Source organism: Penicillium hordei, assembly GCF_028827395.1.
Source record: "Penicillium hordei strain IBT 12815 chromosome Unknown utg000005l_segment0_segment0, whole genome shotgun sequence".
NCBI lineage: Eukaryota > Fungi > Ascomycota > Eurotiomycetes > Eurotiales > Aspergillaceae > Penicillium > Penicillium hordei.
The window spans coordinates 2,693,464-2,714,000 of record NW_026623146.1 but is presented as its reverse complement, the minus strand read 5'-3'; the positions used below and the strand labels follow the sequence as shown (position 1 = coordinate 2,714,000).

At 49.3% G+C, this 20,537-nt stretch overlaps 7 protein-coding genes across 7 annotated transcripts; 3 read left to right on the top strand and 4 right to left on the bottom strand.

Annotated features, from left to right (window-relative positions):
- Nucleotides 1–532: 532 nt before the first annotated feature.
- On the bottom strand, nt 533–2,528 carry N7537_009949 (uncharacterized protein; the record flags this gene model as incomplete). The annotated part of the gene is made up of 4 exons (XM_056901003.1): nt 533–1,336; nt 1,392–1,758; nt 1,823–2,291; nt 2,405–2,528. The coding sequence occupies 4 exons, from the start codon at nt 2,526–2,528 to the stop codon at nt 533–535; spliced, it is 1,764 nt and encodes a 587-aa protein (XP_056749671.1).
- A 1,612-nt stretch (nt 2,529–4,140) lies between these two features.
- On the bottom strand, nt 4,141–5,598 carry N7537_009948 (phosphatase PAP2 family protein; the record flags this gene model as incomplete). The annotated part of the gene is made up of 3 exons (XM_056901002.1): nt 4,141–4,556; nt 4,624–5,146; nt 5,218–5,598. 3 exons carry the CDS (start codon nt 5,596–5,598, stop codon nt 4,141–4,143), a joined length of 1,320 nt encoding a protein of 439 aa, XP_056749670.1.
- Nucleotides 5,599–6,613: 1,015 nt separating this feature from the next.
- N7537_009947 (phosphosulfolactate synthase) lies at nt 6,614–7,876 on the top strand (the record flags this gene model as incomplete). Its single annotated transcript, XM_056901001.1, has 6 exons — nt 6,614–6,841; nt 6,899–6,936; nt 6,991–7,028; nt 7,087–7,166; nt 7,238–7,320; nt 7,384–7,876. The coding sequence occupies 6 exons, from the start codon at nt 6,614–6,616 to the stop codon at nt 7,874–7,876; spliced, it is 960 nt and encodes a 319-aa protein (XP_056749669.1).
- A 530-nt stretch (nt 7,877–8,406) lies between these two features.
- On the top strand, nt 8,407–10,449 carry N7537_009946 (putative C6 transcription factor; the record flags this gene model as incomplete). Its single annotated transcript, XM_056901000.1, has 1 exon — nt 8,407–10,449. The coding sequence occupies one exon, from the start codon at nt 8,407–8,409 to the stop codon at nt 10,447–10,449; it is 2,043 nt and encodes a 680-aa protein (XP_056749668.1).
- A 588-nt stretch (nt 10,450–11,037) lies between these two features.
- Nucleotides 11,038–13,371, top strand: N7537_009945 (Zn(II)2Cys6 transcription factor domain-containing protein; the record flags this gene model as incomplete). Its single annotated transcript, XM_056900999.1, has 6 exons — nt 11,038–11,234; nt 11,291–11,610; nt 11,739–11,914; nt 11,968–12,447; nt 12,502–12,636; nt 12,688–13,371. Coding segments are annotated over 6 exons (1,992 nt in total), but the record flags the coding sequence as incomplete, so codon positions are not given.
- Nucleotides 13,372–14,085: 714 nt separating this feature from the next.
- N7537_009944 (cytoskeletal protein-binding protein SLA1) lies at nt 14,086–17,615 on the bottom strand (the record flags this gene model as incomplete). The annotated part of the gene is made up of 3 exons (XM_056900998.1): nt 14,086–14,157; nt 14,220–17,343; nt 17,418–17,615. The coding sequence occupies 3 exons, from the start codon at nt 17,613–17,615 to the stop codon at nt 14,132–14,134; spliced, it is 3,348 nt and encodes a 1,115-aa protein (XP_056749666.1). The 3' UTR covers nt 14,086–14,131.
- A 906-nt stretch (nt 17,616–18,521) lies between these two features.
- N7537_009943 (PRKCSH domain-containing protein) lies at nt 18,522–20,081 on the bottom strand (the record flags this gene model as incomplete). Its single annotated transcript, XM_056900997.1, has 2 exons — nt 18,522–19,907; nt 19,968–20,081. 2 exons carry the CDS (start codon nt 20,079–20,081, stop codon nt 18,522–18,524), a joined length of 1,500 nt encoding a protein of 499 aa, XP_056749665.1.
- Between the last annotated feature and the right edge of the window lie 456 nt (nt 20,082–20,537).

Sequence of the window (20,537 nt, the reverse complement as noted above, 5' to 3'; positions counted from 1 at the left end):
TTTTACTGATTTACTGATTTACTGATTTACTGATTTACAAAACTGCCATTATGGATCCTTGTATTCAAGAACTTAATAGATGTAGCGAAGGAGACATAACCCCTCCATTACGTACCTTTGGGGACCCTTCTGTTCATTTTCACGTCATAAAACAACACTCTCTCCGATACTCCGGGCCCAATTTAGTACACAATGGACTCGACATCGAAAGAGATCATTGGCGTGCAACCTCTGGGAAAAGATCCAGAGCCAGGTAACTCCCATGCTCCATGGCCAAGACACAAGTCAATGTGCAGAAGCCAATTCAGAAAGAACAATCACATTTTCAATTGATTCAAAGAAGCCTTGCTGGTTGGTCCAGCCCCATATCCCAGTATTGCGTTGGCAGGTGACAAAAAAGATAAAAAAAAAGGAAACAAACCGGCAGAACCGCATAGATTGAAACAGAGACAGAGAAGAGAACATGAATGAGAGCGCAAATAGAAAAAAAAGTAAGAAAACAGACATCGCAAAGTCGTGATTCTTAGACCACTTAAGCAGTAGCCTCGACGGACTTCTCCTCGGACTTCTCCTCGGTGGGCTCCTCAACTGCCTTCTTCTCGGGCTTTTCTTCCTTCTCCGGCTCGGGGGCCTTCTCATCCGCGTCGGGCATTGGAGAATCAACTTCCTTAGTCGACTTGGACTCAGGCTCCTTCTCCTCTTCTGTCTCCAGCTTGGGGGTTTCAACGCCATCCTCCTCCTTAGATCCGTTAGCGGCGGGCTTGTCATCCTTGTCAGCAGGGCCGGGAGTGTCCGCGTCCAGGATATTCTTCCAGCTGGACAAGATGTTCATGGCACGGTGGCGGAAGTTAAACTCCTCATCCCGGGGAATCGAGTTAAGCTTGACAATCATCTTAAGGACCTTGTTAATCTTGGTCGAACGGATGATCGACACTTCCAAGTCCGAGTGCTTTTCTAACTTGTCAAAGTAGCTAGCCATACTGGCCATTTCATCTTCCTTGGGGGGTTGGTCACGGGAGATGAAACCTTTCTGAAGCTTGTGGCGGAGGAATAGAACTGCAATGTACAATAAGCTGGCCTGATCGGGATCGTCGGGGAAGACGGGGGATTGCGTACTCTCTTTCTCCTTCTTCTTTCTCAACTCCTCTGGGTCAATGGGCTTTTCGGATTCTTTAGCATCGGCACTGTCTCCTTCGTCGCTGGCAGCGGGAGCTGCCTTGCCCTTCTTGGCAGGTGCCTTCTTGGTCTTGGAGGGAGTCTTCTTTCCGGTGTCCGCGGCGGGAGCCTTGGGGGTGGTCAACTTGAGCTTGGTGTTGGACTTGGGAGTCTTTGCGGGCTATAATATTGTGAGATGAGCGAGGTCAAAATCACAACGATCCTGTTACACATACCTTTTCCGCTTCAGCATCGGTCTCGACATCCTTCTTGCGCTTCTTGGAAGGAGCCTTGGATTTCTTGGAGTCATCCGCATCTTCCATTTCAACATCGGTCTCAGCACCCTTGCTCTTGCGCTTACCCTTCTTGGCCTCCTTTGCGGCCTTGGCAGCTGCCTTCTCTGCTTCCTGAGCTTCAAACTCAGCTTCTTCTTGGTCAATAGCTGCCTGGTGCTCGTTCAGGAGCTTCTTGAAGTACTGAAGGTTGTGGCCCTCGGATGCGACCTTGTAGGCATTGACGAGTGATTTGCTTTTATTCTTCTCGGAGATGTTTTTGCACTCGGCAGGGTCGAGGGGGGTCAAGTTGGTGTTGGGAACCCAGGCACTGTCAAAAATTAGTCAGTAGCAAGTTCGTGTCTAGCGTAGCGGCCGCGCGGATGTTGACTCACAACTCATTGGTGTCGAAGAACATGACGGGGAAGGTACGCTCATGGGCGCGTCTGCCATCGTCACCATACTCGCCTTTGTAGGATCCATCCTTCTGCATGGCGGTAACGGGACGAGTTTCAAGCAAGCTGGGGGGAAGAATGCCCTCGTCACAGATGATAGCCGGCCAGGGCGCATAACTGCGAAGACGGGCAAGATAGGTTTGGCCGGGCTTAGCGTCCAGGTGGGTGATGCGACTCTGGGACTTCTTGCGGCTCAGCTTCTGAGTGGCACCGGTGGAGGTGCGACGGTTCTTGGAGGACTTCTTTGCTGAGGCAGGGGTTCCGTTGGCCACTGCGGGCGCAGCAGCCTCTGCATCGACAGGTGCAGCCTCGGCGGTTTCACCATCGGCCTTGGCCTCGGGAACTTCATTAGAGGTAGGCTTATCAGCCTCAGCTTCAGCGTCCGCCTTCTCGGTCGCGGCTTCAGTCTCTGGAAGAAACAGTGGGTTAGTGTCGCACAGAAACAGGATGTCCCGACCGGGGGACAGGGTTGAGAGATAGAGGCGCAAAACAATTGATTGATATCAATCAGTCGATGCTTACCGGCAGGCTTGTCTTCCGACATAGTCACATCCTCAGACTTCTTTTCGGAGTCAGTGGGTTGCTCAGTAGTGCGCTCGGGCTGGTCGCCCTCGACGGGCGCAGACACAGGGGTATCATCAGCCATAGTGGCAAGCTAGGATGAGATAAGTAAAAAATCAGTAGGCGATTGGTAGATTGAAGCTGGGGTAGGTGGTGGGAGGGAGCTTCCAGGGGAGGTGTAGGAGAGATGTGGAGAAGAGAAGAGAGTCGCGAAAGGCGCGGGAACTTCAAGACGCGTCTGAGAACGGAAGACCCCCAATGACGCCACAACTTTCAAGTCACCGCACAACAAGTAAAGCGATGAATTGGTGATGATGATGATGAGCATGGTTTGTTTTGTTTTTGTCAGATCTGAACAGCCTGGGGGAATGGTATTTGGGATGGACAATGAAAGAGGATGGCATAATGCACATAGGGGGTCGAGATATCTCTAAATAGCTACATACCTCTTTGATGTAGACTATAGGTGCGTCGCAATGGGAGCATGTATTGGAGATGTCACGAAGGATTGTCAACTCCTACGTGGTGAAGAGGGGAGACTGGGATTGTGGGATTGTCTATCTCACAGATCGTAGGCCGACGTTTCGATGTTTCGAAAGCGAAGGAACGACCGAGACTCTTTCTGATCAAGACTCTTTCTGATCTCTGTCTCGCAGGTCGATCGCATATAGCACACAGCAGATGAAGGGTTTGTTGCCTCTCTTGCTGTCTGCCTTCACAATCACCGTATATCTTGGCAACACTGCGCATAAGCAATCGGTGATATGCAGTCAATTGGTTGTTCTCGAAGAATATCTTCCGGTCATTCATTCACAGATGGCATATACCATACTGTCAAGTGCCAAGAGATGTCTTGTATATTGGTGTTGGGCACGATTCAATCACATTTGCCTTCAGTCGCAAGCAGTCTTGAATCTCTTTGCAAGCAATCGCAATTTATCAAATAGATTGCCAATATAGATTGAGGTCGTCGACCGTTATCGAGATCGTATCGAATGATTTTGAGAATGACATGCAATCACTTCAATGTGAGCAGATCGTGAAATGAACGGTCATCTAGGGAGCTTACGACTCGGTACCTTTGTGATTTCACGTTATTAACTCGCGGTGCCCGTGTCGGCGACGGGGACCACGTATACGTGAAGCACAATATAATCGGTATTGTTGGATGTTGATTTAAATGGGGATGGGTGAATACGAGGGATAAACGAAACAAATCGAATGGGCCCTGAACGCATCTAAAGTTGTATGTAAGTGCAACCCACTAAGGATGATGCGATTTGGCTTTTTCTGATCTGATGCCTTTTTTTTTTTTTTTCCCTAGAAGGATTTGATGTTTTTATATTTTCCATCTGAAAGAAATATCATGAGGTTTGCTTTGTATGTTTAGGTTGTTATTGTATGTGATAGTTATGTATGTTACTATGTAGGCAAAGGAAGTTGTTAGATCCTCAAATCCTTGCCTTTCAGGCTTTTCTAACAAAGAATCTTTTCTTGCATAAACATATTAATTGGTTGATTAGGCACAGGAGAGGAGACAGGGCAGAGAGAACTGGGGGACAATAACTAGGAGGTCCATATGCACAGATTATAAACCAGACCGGTCTGGTGGGGGTTTCATACAAGGTATCAAGTTCTAAAGCAAAGATGCTGAATCCAAAGTCGAATCGACTAGGAAATGCCAAACCCTGGAGGACTCAGATGCGAGCATGTTCAGAAGCAGTTTCACTCGTAGGGAGATCCTCTTCAGGGATATCGAGAAGTGACGGTTCCGGCTTGTGGATCCGGACAAGGCAAAGGAAGTAGTCCTCCAGCGGCAACAGATTGAGCAGCATCCGATTAAAATACCACCCCAAGGCACATACAAGAGCTCCCGCGACAGCATCCAGAATGAAATGGTTAGCAGTAGCAACAATAGCTACAAGGATGGTAAACGGATATAAGAATCCGAGTGTGACGCAAACAAGGCGGCGCCATGACGGGAGGTTCAATCTCAGGACACGGGTCAGCCTGGTACGCAGGATTGTGCGCCGGTGGTGTTGTGGCAAAGGTATTGTCATCAGTGTGAGGCCGATCATTAAAGAGTACCCAAAATGCAAAGAAGGCATTGCCGCTGCTCACAGTAAGTCAAGGATTCGTCGAGAAAACTCAGGTCAGACAAGACTTGCCATATTGATTACAGAAGCGGTTTTCTGTCCACACACTGCCTGATCCATTGATACCATGCACCGTGTCCACGAATCCATAACTGCGGCCAAGATCCGCCTCTTCACCATCCGCGGCTGGGTCACTTAGTAACCGAGGTGGCATGCAAGGCCAAAGAGTGAAAACCACGAATGCGAGAAGATTGCACACGGCCAAAGTCCGCCGGCGGGCCTGGTATAGTAGAGGACCTGCAGGCGACCCGCTCACAGCACCCATGGGCTTGCCAGGCTGGGGCTCATCGATTCGATTCCGCACTGTAGTATAGTAATAGAGCCAGACAAGAAATGCGATTGTCCCGGGAATGTGTATGAAGGAGTATATCCAATTGATCCAAGGCATGACAAGGGGCTGGCGAAGGAAGTGTCTTTGAATCAAGGTCTCCCATAATATACCAAGATTCTCCTCGATCACGATTAGTTGCAATGCATGTCTCCTCGCAACATCGACAGTGTCATCCTTGAGAGTGACGGCGGTAAAGGCGCGACCGAGCTGGTACGTCTGCACAAATTTGTGAGTTATGGGGTTGGCCAAGGCTGAAGGTAAGGAAGCAAATAGCCAAATCAACCTACCCAGTAAACCAAAGCCCAATACCAACATTCCACCAAGAAAGGAAACTTTCGGAGCAACCGGCTGAGCAAGCGGTCTTGGAAGACGATCGTATTCGGCGATGACACTTCGAAATTCAACCCCAGGAGTCCAATATGTCGCTTGTGCCATCGATCTTCTGGGGCTTGTGGTGAGTGGGACCGAGAACCCAACAGGCCATCCTTTGTCGATTGGCTTGAGTATCCCGACTCCAAAGAATCAGATGAAGCTGCTCGTTGAAGGTCGTTCGAGTTCCGTCGGCTGTAGCGTCGAGTCGAGGATGATCCCTCAGAGCGGTTGATCCAGGTGCCTCCAAACAAGAGGACAATAACCACCAGAGGCTCTATGACCGCTCCAGCTCCCATGGTTTGGATATCAAAGGAACCAGTATCTATATACCGCTTCTCAAAGGGAAAAGGGAAGAAAAAAGATGCCCTAGCAACATATAATAAAGTACTTTAAGAATGAGAGGATTTGGGATGTGGAGATAGCTGAGGGGGATTCAGGGCCATCTGGTTGTGTTCAAAACAGAGAAATGGCCAGGGCAGGTGCCAGGGCAGCCAGAGCATCCAGGACAGCCGCGGGAGTCACCGGAATCAACGGAATCAACAGCTCTGGGGTCTCCTTTTTTCTTTTTTTCTTTTGTGCTTTTTTACCATGGGCATACATACACCGGGGCATACTGTATGTTGAATAATGTTTCAAAAGGGGAGTCCACAAGGCTGGTTTTGTTTCTTGGCGGTCGTGGATACAGCGGGACAGATAACATTCCATACTTCGGTATCCCAGTTGATTGGACAATACTGGACAATACTGGAATTATACAACGGACATAAAAAGTTATACGAAGATGCATGTGACCTCTTACCATATTAGAAATCAACGCCAAGACATTACAATTGTAATTTAAAGCTATACTTCGTACTCGTACTGGTATTCGTACAGGTGTGTATTATAAAATATGCATAAAGTACCTCGGACCTCTTCTTACCGATCTCCGAGACCACTTCGCCTTAGACAGTCTCCGGTATCCGAGCCGGTGCTAGTCTTAGTACATGTTAGCGTAGTCCTAGTGTATATGAACGTGGATATATACAATATATACATATAGATATATACGTACATGGAATGAATCTCTTTTCTTGTCTTGAGGTACCTAGTGCATATGTACCTGTACAGATATATTGCAATATCTTGTACAGAGTACGGAGTACATATGTATTATGTAGTAAATAAAGTGATGTAATATTTTGCTTGTTCCTACGTAATATCTGATATTTGATGAAGTCCGTTTGACGTCAACCCTTTCCCCTAACATATACATTGAATATGAATACTACGTAGGTTCGACTCAACGTTCGATCCAGCAACTCCGTAAATATGTTTGTTAATTCACTTACAGTCAGACGCGTTATGAGCCGCGCCTCATCACAAGCGGCCATTACTTTGTCAACCTCATCCAGGCACTTTTCTACCACCCCGAATATATACCAAGGAGTCACTCTTTTGCAAGACAAGAAAAATGGGTTTGGCTTCGCACGGTCAAACCCTAGACCTGCCAAGCCCAGAACAAGGGGGGTCACTGAGATCAGAGGCCCATACTACTCAGTAGGTGCCATATAGCTCCTATTATCATTTTTCCCCCGTGGGGTTAACCTAAATCAGGTCATGGGCAAAAGGTATCTCGCAGATATCCTCGAAACGTAATGTTCCGAAATCTCACTACTCATCAAATGATATCTGACAGCATCTGATAGGATGGGCGACCATGTAGATGGTCTCAAGTTTGCCGGAGGTGAGTCCCAACAGGGCTTCGGTTCTCGCCAGAAACGAGAGCGCTAAGACACACCCAGGTGCTTTTTCTCTCTTTCACGAGAAACCACTACGGGAATTGGTCGATCTTGCCCATGAGCACGGCGTGTACATCTCAACGGTAAGACTGTCCTAGACCAAAAAATTAGCACATTTGGAAGCATACTCTTGACACCAAATCTCGTATCTCAGGGTGGATGGGCTGAGCATCTCCTCACACACCCCGATCCGAATACGGTATTTGACCGCTACTTGAAGAAATGCAAGGATCTCGGGTATGTGTACCCCCAGCTCGAGGTCCAAGTGCCTGAAATGTAAAATCTGACTAGTCAACATAGACTCGACGTCATTGAACTTTCTTCCGGTTTTCTATCAATTCCAGAGGATGACTGGCTTCGCCTTATTGAAAAAGTCCACTCATACAAGTTGGAACCAAAGCCTGAATTGGGGATTCAATTCGGAGCTGGTGGAGACACACCTGCTTCGGGACTTGAAGCAATTGGGACCTCGGACCCCGGAAAATTAGTGAACTTGGGTCGTAAATTCCTTGACGCTGGGGTGAAGCGGTTGATGATCGAATCAGAAGGCATCACTGAAAACGTCAAGTCCTGGCGGACCGATGTGGTGTCAAGGATCATGAAGGAGCTTCCTCCCGAGCGTGTCATGTTTGAGGCTGCAGATCCCAAGGTCTTTAATTGGTACGTCCGTGAGTTCGGTGTTGATGTCAACCTCTTTGTGGATCACAGCCAGATTGTGCAGTTGGAATGCCTGCGGGCTGGCATCTGGGGCACTGCCGACACCTGGGGCAAAATAGTGTCGTTCCGGCCATAATCCTCGGAAAGTTTTTGGAATTGAAGTATATTTATTCTTGTTATATTGATGTATCAATGCGTTATCCGAGATTTTGAATCCAAATCCATCTTCATCTATGTACGACTCTGGAGGTGCCTGGGTAGGTGGGGTGAATACGCTTAGTCATATAGTGGAGTCCGGGGAAAGCAGACGCCCGCACTTAAGCGGTCTCTAGCATCACATTAGATCTCAACGATGACTTGAATCAATCCAAATCGCCCCCGAATCAATCGATTCAGACCATGCCTCGATAATTACCGCCAAAGCCCCGGACTAGTGGCCCGACCTATTCATCAAACGGGATCGCGGCGATCGGGATGCCTCGGGCCAGCACTACCCCGGGGGCACGGCTCCGATGCCGACGAGCCTGCGACAGCTGTAAACGGCGGAAACAGAAATGCAACGGTGAACAACCATGTACAATCTGTGTTCAGAGGCACAAAGAGTCGGAATGCCTTTTCTCGGATCGGCCCGCACGCCTACTCAAGCCAGACGCCAAGGACTCGACAATGTTGCTCAGTGAGCGCATGGTACCATCTCCGCAGCGCGAAACGGCCATGGACCGCCTCTTGAACTCCCTCGAGGATCAAGGAATGAATGTGGAACACCAGGAAAAAGATGAGAAGGCAGGGACAGCTCCTGTGCCAAAAGTGGCGCGGCTTCTGCGCGATGGCCAGGGGAAGTATATGTATATTGGTGATTCGGCGAGTTTGTCATTTTTACAGAGTCTGCGCCGTGTTGTGACATCCTCCATTGGCCGATGTGAGTTCACCGAGGACAACTCACGACATTCAATGCTCGAGGCCTTTCAGAGCAACCCAAACACTCAGTCCGGAGCTCTAGTTACGCCACCAAAGAACGAAGAAGCCCAACGACTAGCTCGTCAGTTTGTGCTTGCTACAAGCCCATTGCTTGACTTGTTTGATCTGGAAGAGTTCCACCCACGGCTAGCTAATTGGGTTGCAAACCCATCGGGCGACGAAGATACTGTTAGCTCTATCTTCTATCTTGTCATTGCCATTGGGGCTCAGGTTTCCGATATTGATCAGACAGTAGCTGAACAATATTTTGGCAGTGGTCGCCAATTGGCCTTCTCGGCCTTTCAGGAAACTCCAAGCATATCCACCATTCAATCATACATTTTGGTTTCCATGTATATGCTTGGCGCATGCAGGCGCAATGGTGCATTTATGAATCTGGGGATTGCTCTACGTGCTGCCTACGCGGCCGGGATTCACCGCAAGGATGCAAACGCGCTCTTTTGTGGACGTGAGCGCCGAGCGAGGGAGCGAGTTTGGAAGAGTCTTCGGATGATGGATCTATTCCTTAGCGCCTCCCTGGGACGCCCTCCCGCAACTTCAGATTACGACTATGACAGTCGTGAAGATGCTCTCATATCAGGAGAATCACAACCCAATTTAACCGCAGACCAACAGCTTTCTGCTGCGGTTATTTCGCTTTGTCGAATATTCGAACGGATCTTGACTGATGTGTACATGAAGCAAGTCATATCGATCAATGTTGCGGAAACGATTTCCAACCAGCATCGAGCTTGGGTTCGCATTCTGCCAGCAATCCTCAAAATTCAGGCTGGGCGGCTCGAAACTAAATCCATGGAAAACAGCCTAGCTGCAGCTCATGTGTTTGGGTCATATTACTGGTCGATCATCTTGTTGACAAGGCCATTCCTTATATACCGTGTCGCCCAGTATGTCAAGGGAAAACCCGATTTATCCGAAACTCGAAACGGTAGCTCCCGAATATCGTTGTTTGCAGATGCATGTGTCTATTCCGCACTTCGTGGTCTAGACATGGTCGATGATCTCAGCCAGTATACCTCCCTTCCACGTCGACTACCCTTCTTGATCAACTCTGTTTTTAATTCTGTTATCGTCCTCGGCGCTGCATTCTTCGCCGACTACGATAATCTCCTCCCCTTGGAAGAAGGAATGAATAAAGCGGAACGGTTCCTAGAGCTATTTGTCCCGCACGATCCACATGCATGCCGTTTCTTCCAGATTATCAAATACCTCCACGCTGCTGTAACCGAGTACGTTTCCCGGCGAAACCGACAATGGATGAATAGGCGCAGCAAACAGGTCGACCAGCTTTTTGGCCAAGTAGGTGGTGATGAGGATCGTAACTCCCCGACCCCAGAAGCTCTACCTTTCACTCGTCCAAGTGGTACTCATTCATCTGCATCCGCCGCTGCACTATCTCCTACCTCCCCCAACAAAATGCCCCTTGGAACTCCATCCTCCTACCCCCCCTCCCAACCACCCCCTCAATCCCAACTTTCAACCGATAACGATGTCTGGGAAGCCCTATACAATGGCTCAGACCCCACCGCCACTTTGTCCTACGATGCAGCCATCTCTGCATTAACTACCTCGGGCATCCCTCTGGGTTGCTCTCCCGGTGGGACTATTCCTTCTGGCCCACCCCCAGTGTCAGGTCCATCCCCGCTTTCTGACGTGATGTTCCCGGATAATGGTCTGCTGTACATGGCTGAAGATCTTCCGGTCTTTGGCATCTGGGGGGATGAACCGTGATTGCCCAGTCTCAGAAAACAAATTGTGTCTCAAAAATTAAGGATGTGTGATGGAAAGGGGGGAGTACTAACAGGTCTGGTGTGTTCTTATTTCGGAGGATGTCTATGTCCATGATGCCCCTCATACTTTTTCCGTCCATACAATCGGACGTGTTTATTAATATATATATACCCCCAAGGGCGAATGGATTCAATTTTTTTACATCTTGTCGTGGCGTTGGTCGAATTTCAGAGCGCACCAAAATGACCAAATCGGGAAAAGGATGCATGTGATGTGATATGAGTATACTTTATCGCACTTCTCCTCTTTGAGTTCCTCACGACCGCACCTCGTCTTTGCCGGTGAACTGTACGTTTGAGTCCCAATCATCCCCCGTTCTCGATATATTCTAAATGAAATGGCATCCAAAGACCTGGATGTGGCAAGTTAGTACCAAGTCAAGGCAACACGCCGATTCTTCGAGCCTACCGTCGCGCAATCACCGGAGTCATCGGAAGGCGAGAATCTCTGGCTAAATTCAATGGTCTCATCGAATTGTTCTGGCAATGATACTGTCCCCGGATGTTTCAACGCACAGCCCAAGTCGAGATGAATAAGTTGTTTGGCAAGCCTACTTTACTATCGGCAACCGGTCGGGAAAGGCTGCCCTATGTGAATGCTATTGTCAAAGAAGCTACCAAATGGCTTACTGTCACACCCTTGGGCATCCCTCACCGAACGGACGAAGACGATATCATTAATGGTTATTTGGTTCCCAACAATGCAATCATTGTACCGAATACATGGTACTATCATCCATACATATCTATGTACCACCTCTGCTGTGCTAGCGGATATCTAGGTCGTTCAACAATGACCCGACGATATATCCCAACCCCTGGGATTTCGAACCCGAACAGTTCCTTTCCGAATCAGGTGCTCTTGATCCGGGAGACGTGAGCTTCGGTTTCGGTCGAAGAGTTTGCCCTGAGCGTTCGATTGCTGAAACTTCGATCTTTCTCATAGTTGCCCCACACACGCTGGCCGTCTTCGACATCAGAAAACCAGCAGGAAATGGCGAGGAAATCAAGAGCATTCTCGATTCCACAGTTGGCCATCTGATCCACGTTGTCCCTTTTAATGTCAATTACACCACGAAGATAGGAACTCGAACCTCTCATAGTTTATTTTGAGCAAACACATCCTTTTGAAACAGACTCGAAGGTCTTGGCAGATGTCTATCATTGGCCAAATGGGGAAAAGGGTGCGCTGGGCGGGTCTGTGTTCTCCGGCTGTGCTCAACTTCGGAGACGTCATATACTACACGCCGTTTTCTGACATCGACAAGGGTCTTGATCCTTATCGTTCTGCCTTTTCCCCCCTTTTTCGAGTTCGAGTATCACCTTGCGCCCACAACATCACATGCAACATGCCAGGGGTCCCATCCAGTAAAGGGTGCGATGCCTGTCGAAAAGCGAAAAAGAAGGTATTTACTTTACTTGTCACGGAATTGTCGAATATCAATGCTGATGAACATAGTGTGACGAACAACAACCCTGCTCACGGTGCCTCAGGCTTAAGGTACCTTGTGAAGGAAGCGGGCAGCAGCGGTATCAATTCAAGAATGTCAAATCAACACCAAGACCCAAAGCCAAAGAGAAAGCAATTCGAGTTCGATCGAATTTGAATATCATTTCGCAAGCCCCTTGCAATCCACTAGCCAATCGGTTCATCGGAACTCTGGAGATAAGCGATATTCGCTTTGATATCTCGTTTTATGGCTCCTTTCTCAAGGATCTTCCCAGACGACTCGGAGAAAGTGCAGTGTTGGATGCTGCCGCGGAGGCTTTGGTCTCTTCACACCCCTTTCTCCATAGTGTGCGTGGTAAAGAAGTTCCCCGTGACGCGTTGATGGGGTTTGGGAAATCCGTAAAGGCATTACGGCAATCTCTGGACAATCCAGTTGAGATTCGATCGCCACATACCCTCTGTGCTATTTATCTCATCTCAATCTGTCAGGTATGATTCTAATTTAGGTCTCTTCGATCTTCCATGCTGAGCTCGGTTGTTTAGGCTTGGCTTGGGAAGTACGAGAAGCAATCAGTAAGCCATGGGACAGCCATCGCACATTTACTCAAGATGGTAGATATCTCTAGCTACAAAAGTGAATTCGAAAGAGACTTAATCGTCACGTTGAGTGTGCCGGTGGTATGTAAAGCTTTCCAAATATGAACCTCGCTACTTCACTAATCCCACCAGATCCTGGACGGAATATGCAATCCGCGAGTTCAAATGGCTCCAAGTTTCTGGAACGACTTGGTGGCTCTCGTCCAGCAAGGCTTCTCCTCAGCCCCGGATAGTATACCACGATCAACCATGACTCTACTATCGCTTTCAAAGTTCCCGGAATACCTTCACCACCCACACTCTCATATTCCCGAGATCACCGCAGCATATACGAAGCTTCAAGAAGACGCACAGAATATCTACTCATATCTAGACCACCTCATTGAACCCGCCGGCCTGTCCTCCCTGGTCCATGGTCGACGATCGCGCCATCGAGCAGCATATACCGTGGTCATTGCTTTAGCACTTCTTCTAAACACTATTCTCCGCGTACTGGATCTAGAAAACACTGTGCTCGCCACAGAGTCAAGCTTTTTTTGCGAGAGAATCATCAACGAGGCGGAGTTGGCTTCCTGTTACCGTCCAATTGGTGCTGCTTATGCCGTACCATGTCTCGTCGTTGCCTTGGGTACTGCAGAATCTCGACAGCAGCTAGCCCGCATTGAGGCTACATTGACGGATTACCAGACCGACTTCGGGGGGTTTGAATGGAGGGAGCTTGCTACGTGGCTCAGAGCTGTATTTCACAGCCATCGCGTACAGGAAACCCTGATATCCACCGATGTAGATGTCCTAGCTTCGGGGGTTCCAGGAGCTTGTATGACCCAGCTACAGGCTATATTCGGACTCTGTTTATATTCGGATTGTAATAAAACAACCCCTTCTGAGCGGGATCACTGATGCTTCGTGAATCTTCCTTTTGATGGCTAAATCACGCATATGTTATGTGAGGCTGAGAGATAAGAAAGGAAATGGCCACATTTTAAGTCATGATATACTTATGTTCACATTACTGGAAGGACTTCGATCTGGGTAGCGGTGCCTAGAAATATATACTTCATGGAGTAAGTAGACCAGGCTAAATACTGATAACTCCATGGATTATGTATGAGTTGGTAACCAGGGAGAGAACAAGAGCAAAAAAAGTGAACATCCAAGCGACAAAATGAAACGGAGAAAGAGAGGACATCCACACAATGAGCATCACCATAGACAGATTTATATGACAGTAAGCTAGAGACAATGAAACATGCAGGATATGGGGGGCATGACCAGATCTGTCACAGAGCACAGGGAAAGAATATGGATAGCTCGCTAAGTGCGGGAAGTTTGCAAGGGGGAAAGAGGAAGAGGATTCGTGGCATGAGCTTCGATACGCGCTGCGTCAAAACGGGGACCAGGGTCATGATATGTACACGTGTTTATTCCAAGCGCACTGGTTCGAAAGGACAAGCTGCGATATGTGAAAATGACATCCCGGCCTCAGAATGAGCAAAACTTCAGGGCAACATAGGGAGAATTGCCGGAAATCAGGATTATATACGCCAGTTTAGTATGGGCGAACGCAGAAAGCAGATTAGAAGCCGAACGGATTATTGGGGGCTGTTGATCGTGTTAGTTTCTGTTGCTTCTATCACCTGTAATAGTATGAAAAAAACACTTACTAGCTTGCGAAAGGTTGGCTCTGAGTCCAGTCGGCTGTGGCTCAAGCTTCTTGGGGCCATCTGGCTTGACACCAAATCTGATGGAGGGAGGCGGACCGGTCTTCTGTGGCGACAGAGGAGTGACTGTTGGTTGCTGGGGAATTGGCGGCACTGGGGGCGGAGATGTATAGGATTGGTTGCCGTAGCCATTGACACCAGTGGGTTGCGGTTGCAGTGCAGGAGGAAGAACAGAGTTGATACCGGTCTGCATTGGTTGTTGGAATTGCCCATATCCACCAAAGCCTGTGGGCTGCGGCCCAAGTCCTTGGAACCCAGTTTGTTGAGGGGCCATAACACTAAACGGCTGCTGCTGCTGCTGCTGGATACCGAATTGTGACTGGGGAGTAAACGCTGTTGGCTGCGGCATCAAGGCGTTCTGGTATTGGTTTTGACCCATAAATCCTGTCGCTTGCGGCTGCATTGCTTGGTAACGCTGCTGGCTTATTTCACTTAGACTTTGGCCAGGGGGGGCAACAGGAGGGCCCGTCTGGGGGAGGCCTGTCAGTTGAGCCTGCAATGGAGGAGGACCAAAGGAGTTTTGCTGTTGCGAAAAGTTTTGAGGCGCGGACAGTGGGCGCTGGGGAGGCGGAGGCGGAGGTAGAAGTGAGTTTTGTCCAACTACCTGAGGGGCCTGAGGACGTTGCCTAGCCTGTGCTTGGAACCCAGTCTGCTGAGGGCTGAAACCTTGTTGATGCTGTCCGATCTGTGCCACTTGCGCAAACAAGCTGGGAGTAGCACCGGTTTGCTGAGCCTGTTGTGCAGCTGGTGGTTGCACGGCAGTGGCTTGTGGCTGTAAAGCAGGCATGGGCGGGGCAGGCTGTGCAGTAGGCTGAGCCGGTGTCGGTTGCAATGGAGTTTGGAGCAAAGTCAGATCCGCCATTGCCCCTGTTGGCTGAGGAACCTGAGCTGCTGCGGGCGGTGGGGTCGGAGTGGCAACTGCAGATGGCCTAGCAGGCTGCTTCGGCTGCTTCACCTCCCAAGCATCATCTTCAAATCCGGTTGCAGCAGGCTTTTCAGCTGCCGCAGGGGGTGGTGGGCTCGCCGAGCTATCTGGTGATTTAGGTTCGTCTCCCTGTCCGAACGCTTTGGGATCAACCTCTCCGGCTTGGACGTTGGGTGTCGGTCTGCCCCTGCGAGTGTTGTTACGCAGCACACCACCGGGTCCGGAAAACAGGCCACCTTGCCCTCCGTCCTCGCCATTTCCAATGTATTCCTCGCCGCCGAAACTGACGTTTCGAGGCTTGGATTTGTCCGGGGTACGGCCATATTTAGCATCCAAAACCTTCATCACTCGCAAGGTATCGCCCTGGTTTAGACCTAAATTCTGAAGGATTTCAGATGTGATGTCAGGCAGCACAGATTCGTCAATCGCATCTTTGTTAAAGGATTGTGCATATCGCTCACAGCGATGTGGCCCAACACCAGCCTTAAGGAAGAAGTCAAACCAATCGTAGTCGGAACGCTGCACAGAGGCCCCAGACTTGGAAGCCCCGGATTTGGAATCTTTGTTAACGGAAACCCGAGGTCGGATGCTTGAAAGAGGTTTGTCCTCATCCAGCGAAACACCGGCGACCTTCTCCACATGCTCGAGATCTTCAACAGACATCTTCGAGACAGGGACGGCAATCTTGATACCGTTCACCTTATGAAGCTGGATTTTGCCATCCTGGAGACCTATGAACTGGGCTTCCACTGTGAAGTCCTTGGTCCGATCCGTCCACTTTCGTACTTTAGTCGGATCAGGCTTCGACTTGATCTTGCTGTCGCGCTTGCTGTGACGGTCCGATGAATCCATCGAGTCCGTCCGTGACTTGCCCAGCGCAAGTTTGGACAGCCGCATCTCCTCCATCCGGTTCTTTTCCACGCTCGACAGGCCTGGTTCGTTAGGCATTGGTGGCGCCTTGGGTATCAACCCTGTGACTTCGACATAGCTGCTGGGAACAACACCCTCCTTGTTGTTCTTCAATCGTCGCACCATCCACCACTCTTCGGACTTGGTATCATCAAGGACGATGACCTCGTCTCCCACGGCTACTGTAACTTCATCATCGCCTTGCGCCATGAAGTCATACAGGATCTGGCCCTTCTTTGGACCACCGCCTTCTCCCGCCTCGAGCACCTCGCGTAACCCTTCTGCCCGGTAGGCACCGGCGATCTCACCAAGTGCCGCTGCAATCTCGTGAGCAGTATCTTTGGCACCTGCATGGAAATCGATGCTCTTGCTAGGCCGGATAAGATCGATAAAGACATGCTTGCCTTCGATGGAGTAATGAGTGAGTTTCTCCGCAGTCCATTCTTTCTGCCGATCATCACCCTCGGGAGAAATGAAGATGATTCCAGTAGCCATGTTGATTCCCAATGTAGTCGGCATCTTCTTTCTCTTGCCCATAACTTCAACCATCTCATTGATGTTGTAGATATGATAGCCGGAAGGTGACCGAGGCGTCATCTCACCTGCCCGGTTGTAAGGGGGAGATGCTTTGACCCGTGTTCCATCCTGACCCATGGCAGGCGCCGTCTGCCGAGGACGGGGGGGTGGAGTTGGGTCAGGCGAATAACGGTTCATAGGCGGGGACGCATGTTCTGAGGGTGGTCGACGCGGCAGACTAGGCGGCGGAGACTCCTCACGCTCCTCTGCTTGATCGTACGACGGCCGGACCGGAAGACTGGGTGGCGGGGGCTCATCTCTAGTTGTCTCGGCAGGTGCGCCCGTAGGGGCATGCTGCTTGTGAATGATACTGGCGATCGCAGCAGCAGCGGGGTTATGAGACATATCAACCGGAGAGCCGGCGGGCGATGCCTCAGTTTCTTCCGGAGCAGTCTGCGTCGGCCGCTGCGGAAGCGTCGGCGCGGCAGGCTCGGCTCGGGTAGAAGGCGGAGGGGCAGTTGTTGCATCGGAAGTATCCTCGATGATTTCGATGTAATTCGACGGCGCAAATCCATACTCCGAGTTATATCCAACCAACGTCCAATCCGGATCCGAAGTATCATAAACCATCAGCTCAGCATCTTCTGAGAAGGAAACCTCCTCGTCGGTCTGTCGCGTGTAATCGAAGAGGGCTGTGGCTTTGTGCGCTGGTGGTGCCTATTTCATCTAATGTCAGCAATTGTTCATGCAACGAATGGCTGCGCGGATGCATTCCATCGGCGGAGACTCACCTCTTCGACATAGTTGTTGGGGACTAGGCCTTCAGGTTCGTCTTCATCCTCCCGGCTAGCCTTCTTTTTAGCCCTCCACCAGTCATCATCCGTATTCTTTTCCAAGATGTAAAGGAGGTCGCCTTCGTGAATCTCGAGTTCGCCGGCTCCCTGTGGCTGGTAGTCGTACACAGCCGAGTAGACACCGATGAAACCCATATTGGAAATAAATCGTGATCCGACGGCACCGATCAATTATGACGACAGTCTGCTGCAATTGGCAGCGTGTCAACGTGCCAGCTCTAGATTTCGCAGTGATGTAGTTGGGGGGGAGACTGGGTGTAATTGGGGACGCCGTTGATCGGTCAGCCTTGGCGCTCCTTAGATCGCGGAGCAGGGTAAGTCGGATGCGAATGAGATAACGGAGAGGTAGATAAAACGATCTAGGCGCAAGGGATTGAGAGAGGGGAGAAAGAAGAAGAAAAGGTGGAGGTTAGATTAGGGAGAGAGAGGGAGAGGGCGGGAAGGTGGGCCAGGCGATTAGGGAGTTTACAGTCACGTTGCCTCGTTGCTTATGGGTGCTTTTTTGAACATTCTCTTCAATTGAATGCTTTTGCTAATCTTTGGGAGTTCCTTTTCTTGCCATCATTTGTATTTGGATTCTCTTAATTCTCTTAATTCTCCGGTAACCTACTTTTCTATTTAAAAGCGCCGGCTCCGCAGCTGGGGCAACTGACGTACATCTACGGGCGACAGTATATCACTGTTTTATTGTTTTATCCTCTCTTGATTAGTATAGCCTTGAGATTGTGTGGAATTGAAGTTAAATTGACTGCATCTAACCCTATGAGGCTTCTTAGCCTAAAGTTGTCTAGGACTAAGGTGCGTAAATTCCACAAAGTGTACATAGTTATATGCGGAGCACGAGACAAATCCCGTCTACATACTACATTCTTCCAAGGCAAATGAATTGAATGCAATACCCAGGTAAATTCATATCAGGTATTACTTTACACAAAGTTTAGAATAAGTAGCAGTAGTATTGTCTGTGAAAAACACGATATCATTCATATGAGGCTTGAAAAAAATGGAAATATCAAAATGTACAAGATCTACTATACAAGCTCATAGTTCATCCTTAAAGGTCTCCTCACTGCCCTCATTTTCGGGCTTGTTTGAGGATTGCTTTTTCTTTTCGGCCGACTCTTTTTCCTGTTTGGGCTTTTGACCAGCGGAACTTTCAGACGCCTTGTTTTCAGCTTGTTTCTCTGAAGATGGCTTGTCGTTCCAAGTGTCTTCCTCGTCTTCATCAAGGACGCCTTGGAATTTGATCATGCCATTGCTTTCCACAACCTCCAGCGTCCAGTCTTTGCCATCTGCTTCTTCTTCCAGTAGATTCTTCATCTCTTCCAGTTTTTCCGGGTCGATATCATACTTTTTCAGAACCTGCTTGGACGTTTTCCGAATCTCGCCATTCTCGCGCTTCGCAACCACCTCCACCCGTTCCTCGCCTGCGGATGCCACACGTCCTTTTTCAATTACCTTGCCCTCCATGCCAACAAGTTTACGACCTCCGACTTCGATTCCTCCGATAATCGGGAGTTCGGATTGGGCGACATCAGCATCCGCATCTGTAGCAGCATCGGCTAGTTGGTTGGTCATGTACCACTCTTTGATAGCCTCCCATTCGGTGACTTCGTCGGGCATCAGGATTTCACGGCACTCGATAGTGTGTATCTCATCCTGCCGTGGTGGCATGAAAGCAACGTCGTCACATAGACGAGGGGTATATATCACCATTAGGTAAGAGCACGTGGTGAGCTCCTTGATCCAACCGATGTGATCTGTCGATTGTGGGTGACAGTGGAACTGCACTTCAACCTTGCGCTCGCGCCCCGTCAGATCACACTTGGTCCCGCCACGCAGGTGCTGGACCAAGTACCGCGAGCCACCCTTTGTGTGAAGCTCTGCCACATCTGTTTTGGCAGATGGTTTTTCTTCCTCGCCCTTGTCGCCAATAAATCTTCCCAGCACGAATGAATGTGTCTGGGTGTCTTCAATGGGTGGGTAGTTGGGGACACCACGACCAGCGGGGAGCGCATGGAACTGCTTGATCTGCTTCTGATAACAGAAGGAGTAGGACCACCAGCCAGAGAAATAGTACATGCACTTCCCTTCCATTTCACGTAATAGTTCCAGACCACGATCTGTTGCCCGAGCTAGTTCCTTCTGCTCCTCAGCCTTGCTATTCTCCTTGTCTCTCGTTGTATTATGGTCATCGTTCGCGACACGTGGGATCTGGCAGAGGAGTCGCCGGTCCTCAAGTATCATTTCTTCATAGGTGAATGATAATCTATTCACATCCTCGGGCTGGTCGGTGGAGTCCGCTGTATCCTTGCCCATGTAAACTTGGGGATTGTTCTGGTCATTGGCGCTGGGGCTGGCCTGGGATTGGAGCAGTGCTTCGGCGTGAGATTCAAGCACATACTCCTCGGGGAATGTGACTTGATACTTTGAGTAATATCCAACGTTAGTCTTGCTTCAAATTAGTGCAAAATTAGATCCACCTACCTGGGGATAGGCTAGGATATCGTCATTGATGTTGAATGGCTTTTTATTTGCCCACACGCTGGACACAGCACATGCTAACACCAGCCACGGTGTCAGGCTTGCCGGGTGACCCATCTCTTTTGAATAGATCAGTTTAGAACGCAGTGAACCAAGGATGACAGTGGAGTCTAGGGGTGGAAGTCAGGTAGCCTGAAGCTTCCCCGCGAAAGGCGCTTGTCGCAAGAAGCTTCAATTCGGCAATGGTAAAGGTTTGTCATGTAAATCAATCACTTATGGGTATCAGTGGAATTATATAAAGACAGAATCAAACAATTTTCCCAGGCTGGAATGAATCAAAAGCCTATGTTGTACCCAGTAGGCAGTCCTCGCATGTCAGGTTTGGCAGTGGAGAGCGGCAGCTGCTCCGTGGCCTTATCTGATAACCACTAATCTATGTTCAGCTGTACTGGTGTACTTCGAACATTTAAGAGGCAGATGTACATTGTAAAATGCACAGAAATAGTTATTTATGACATGAATATGGGCTAATATCTAGATTCAGATTGTATTAAATCTATAACACATATATAT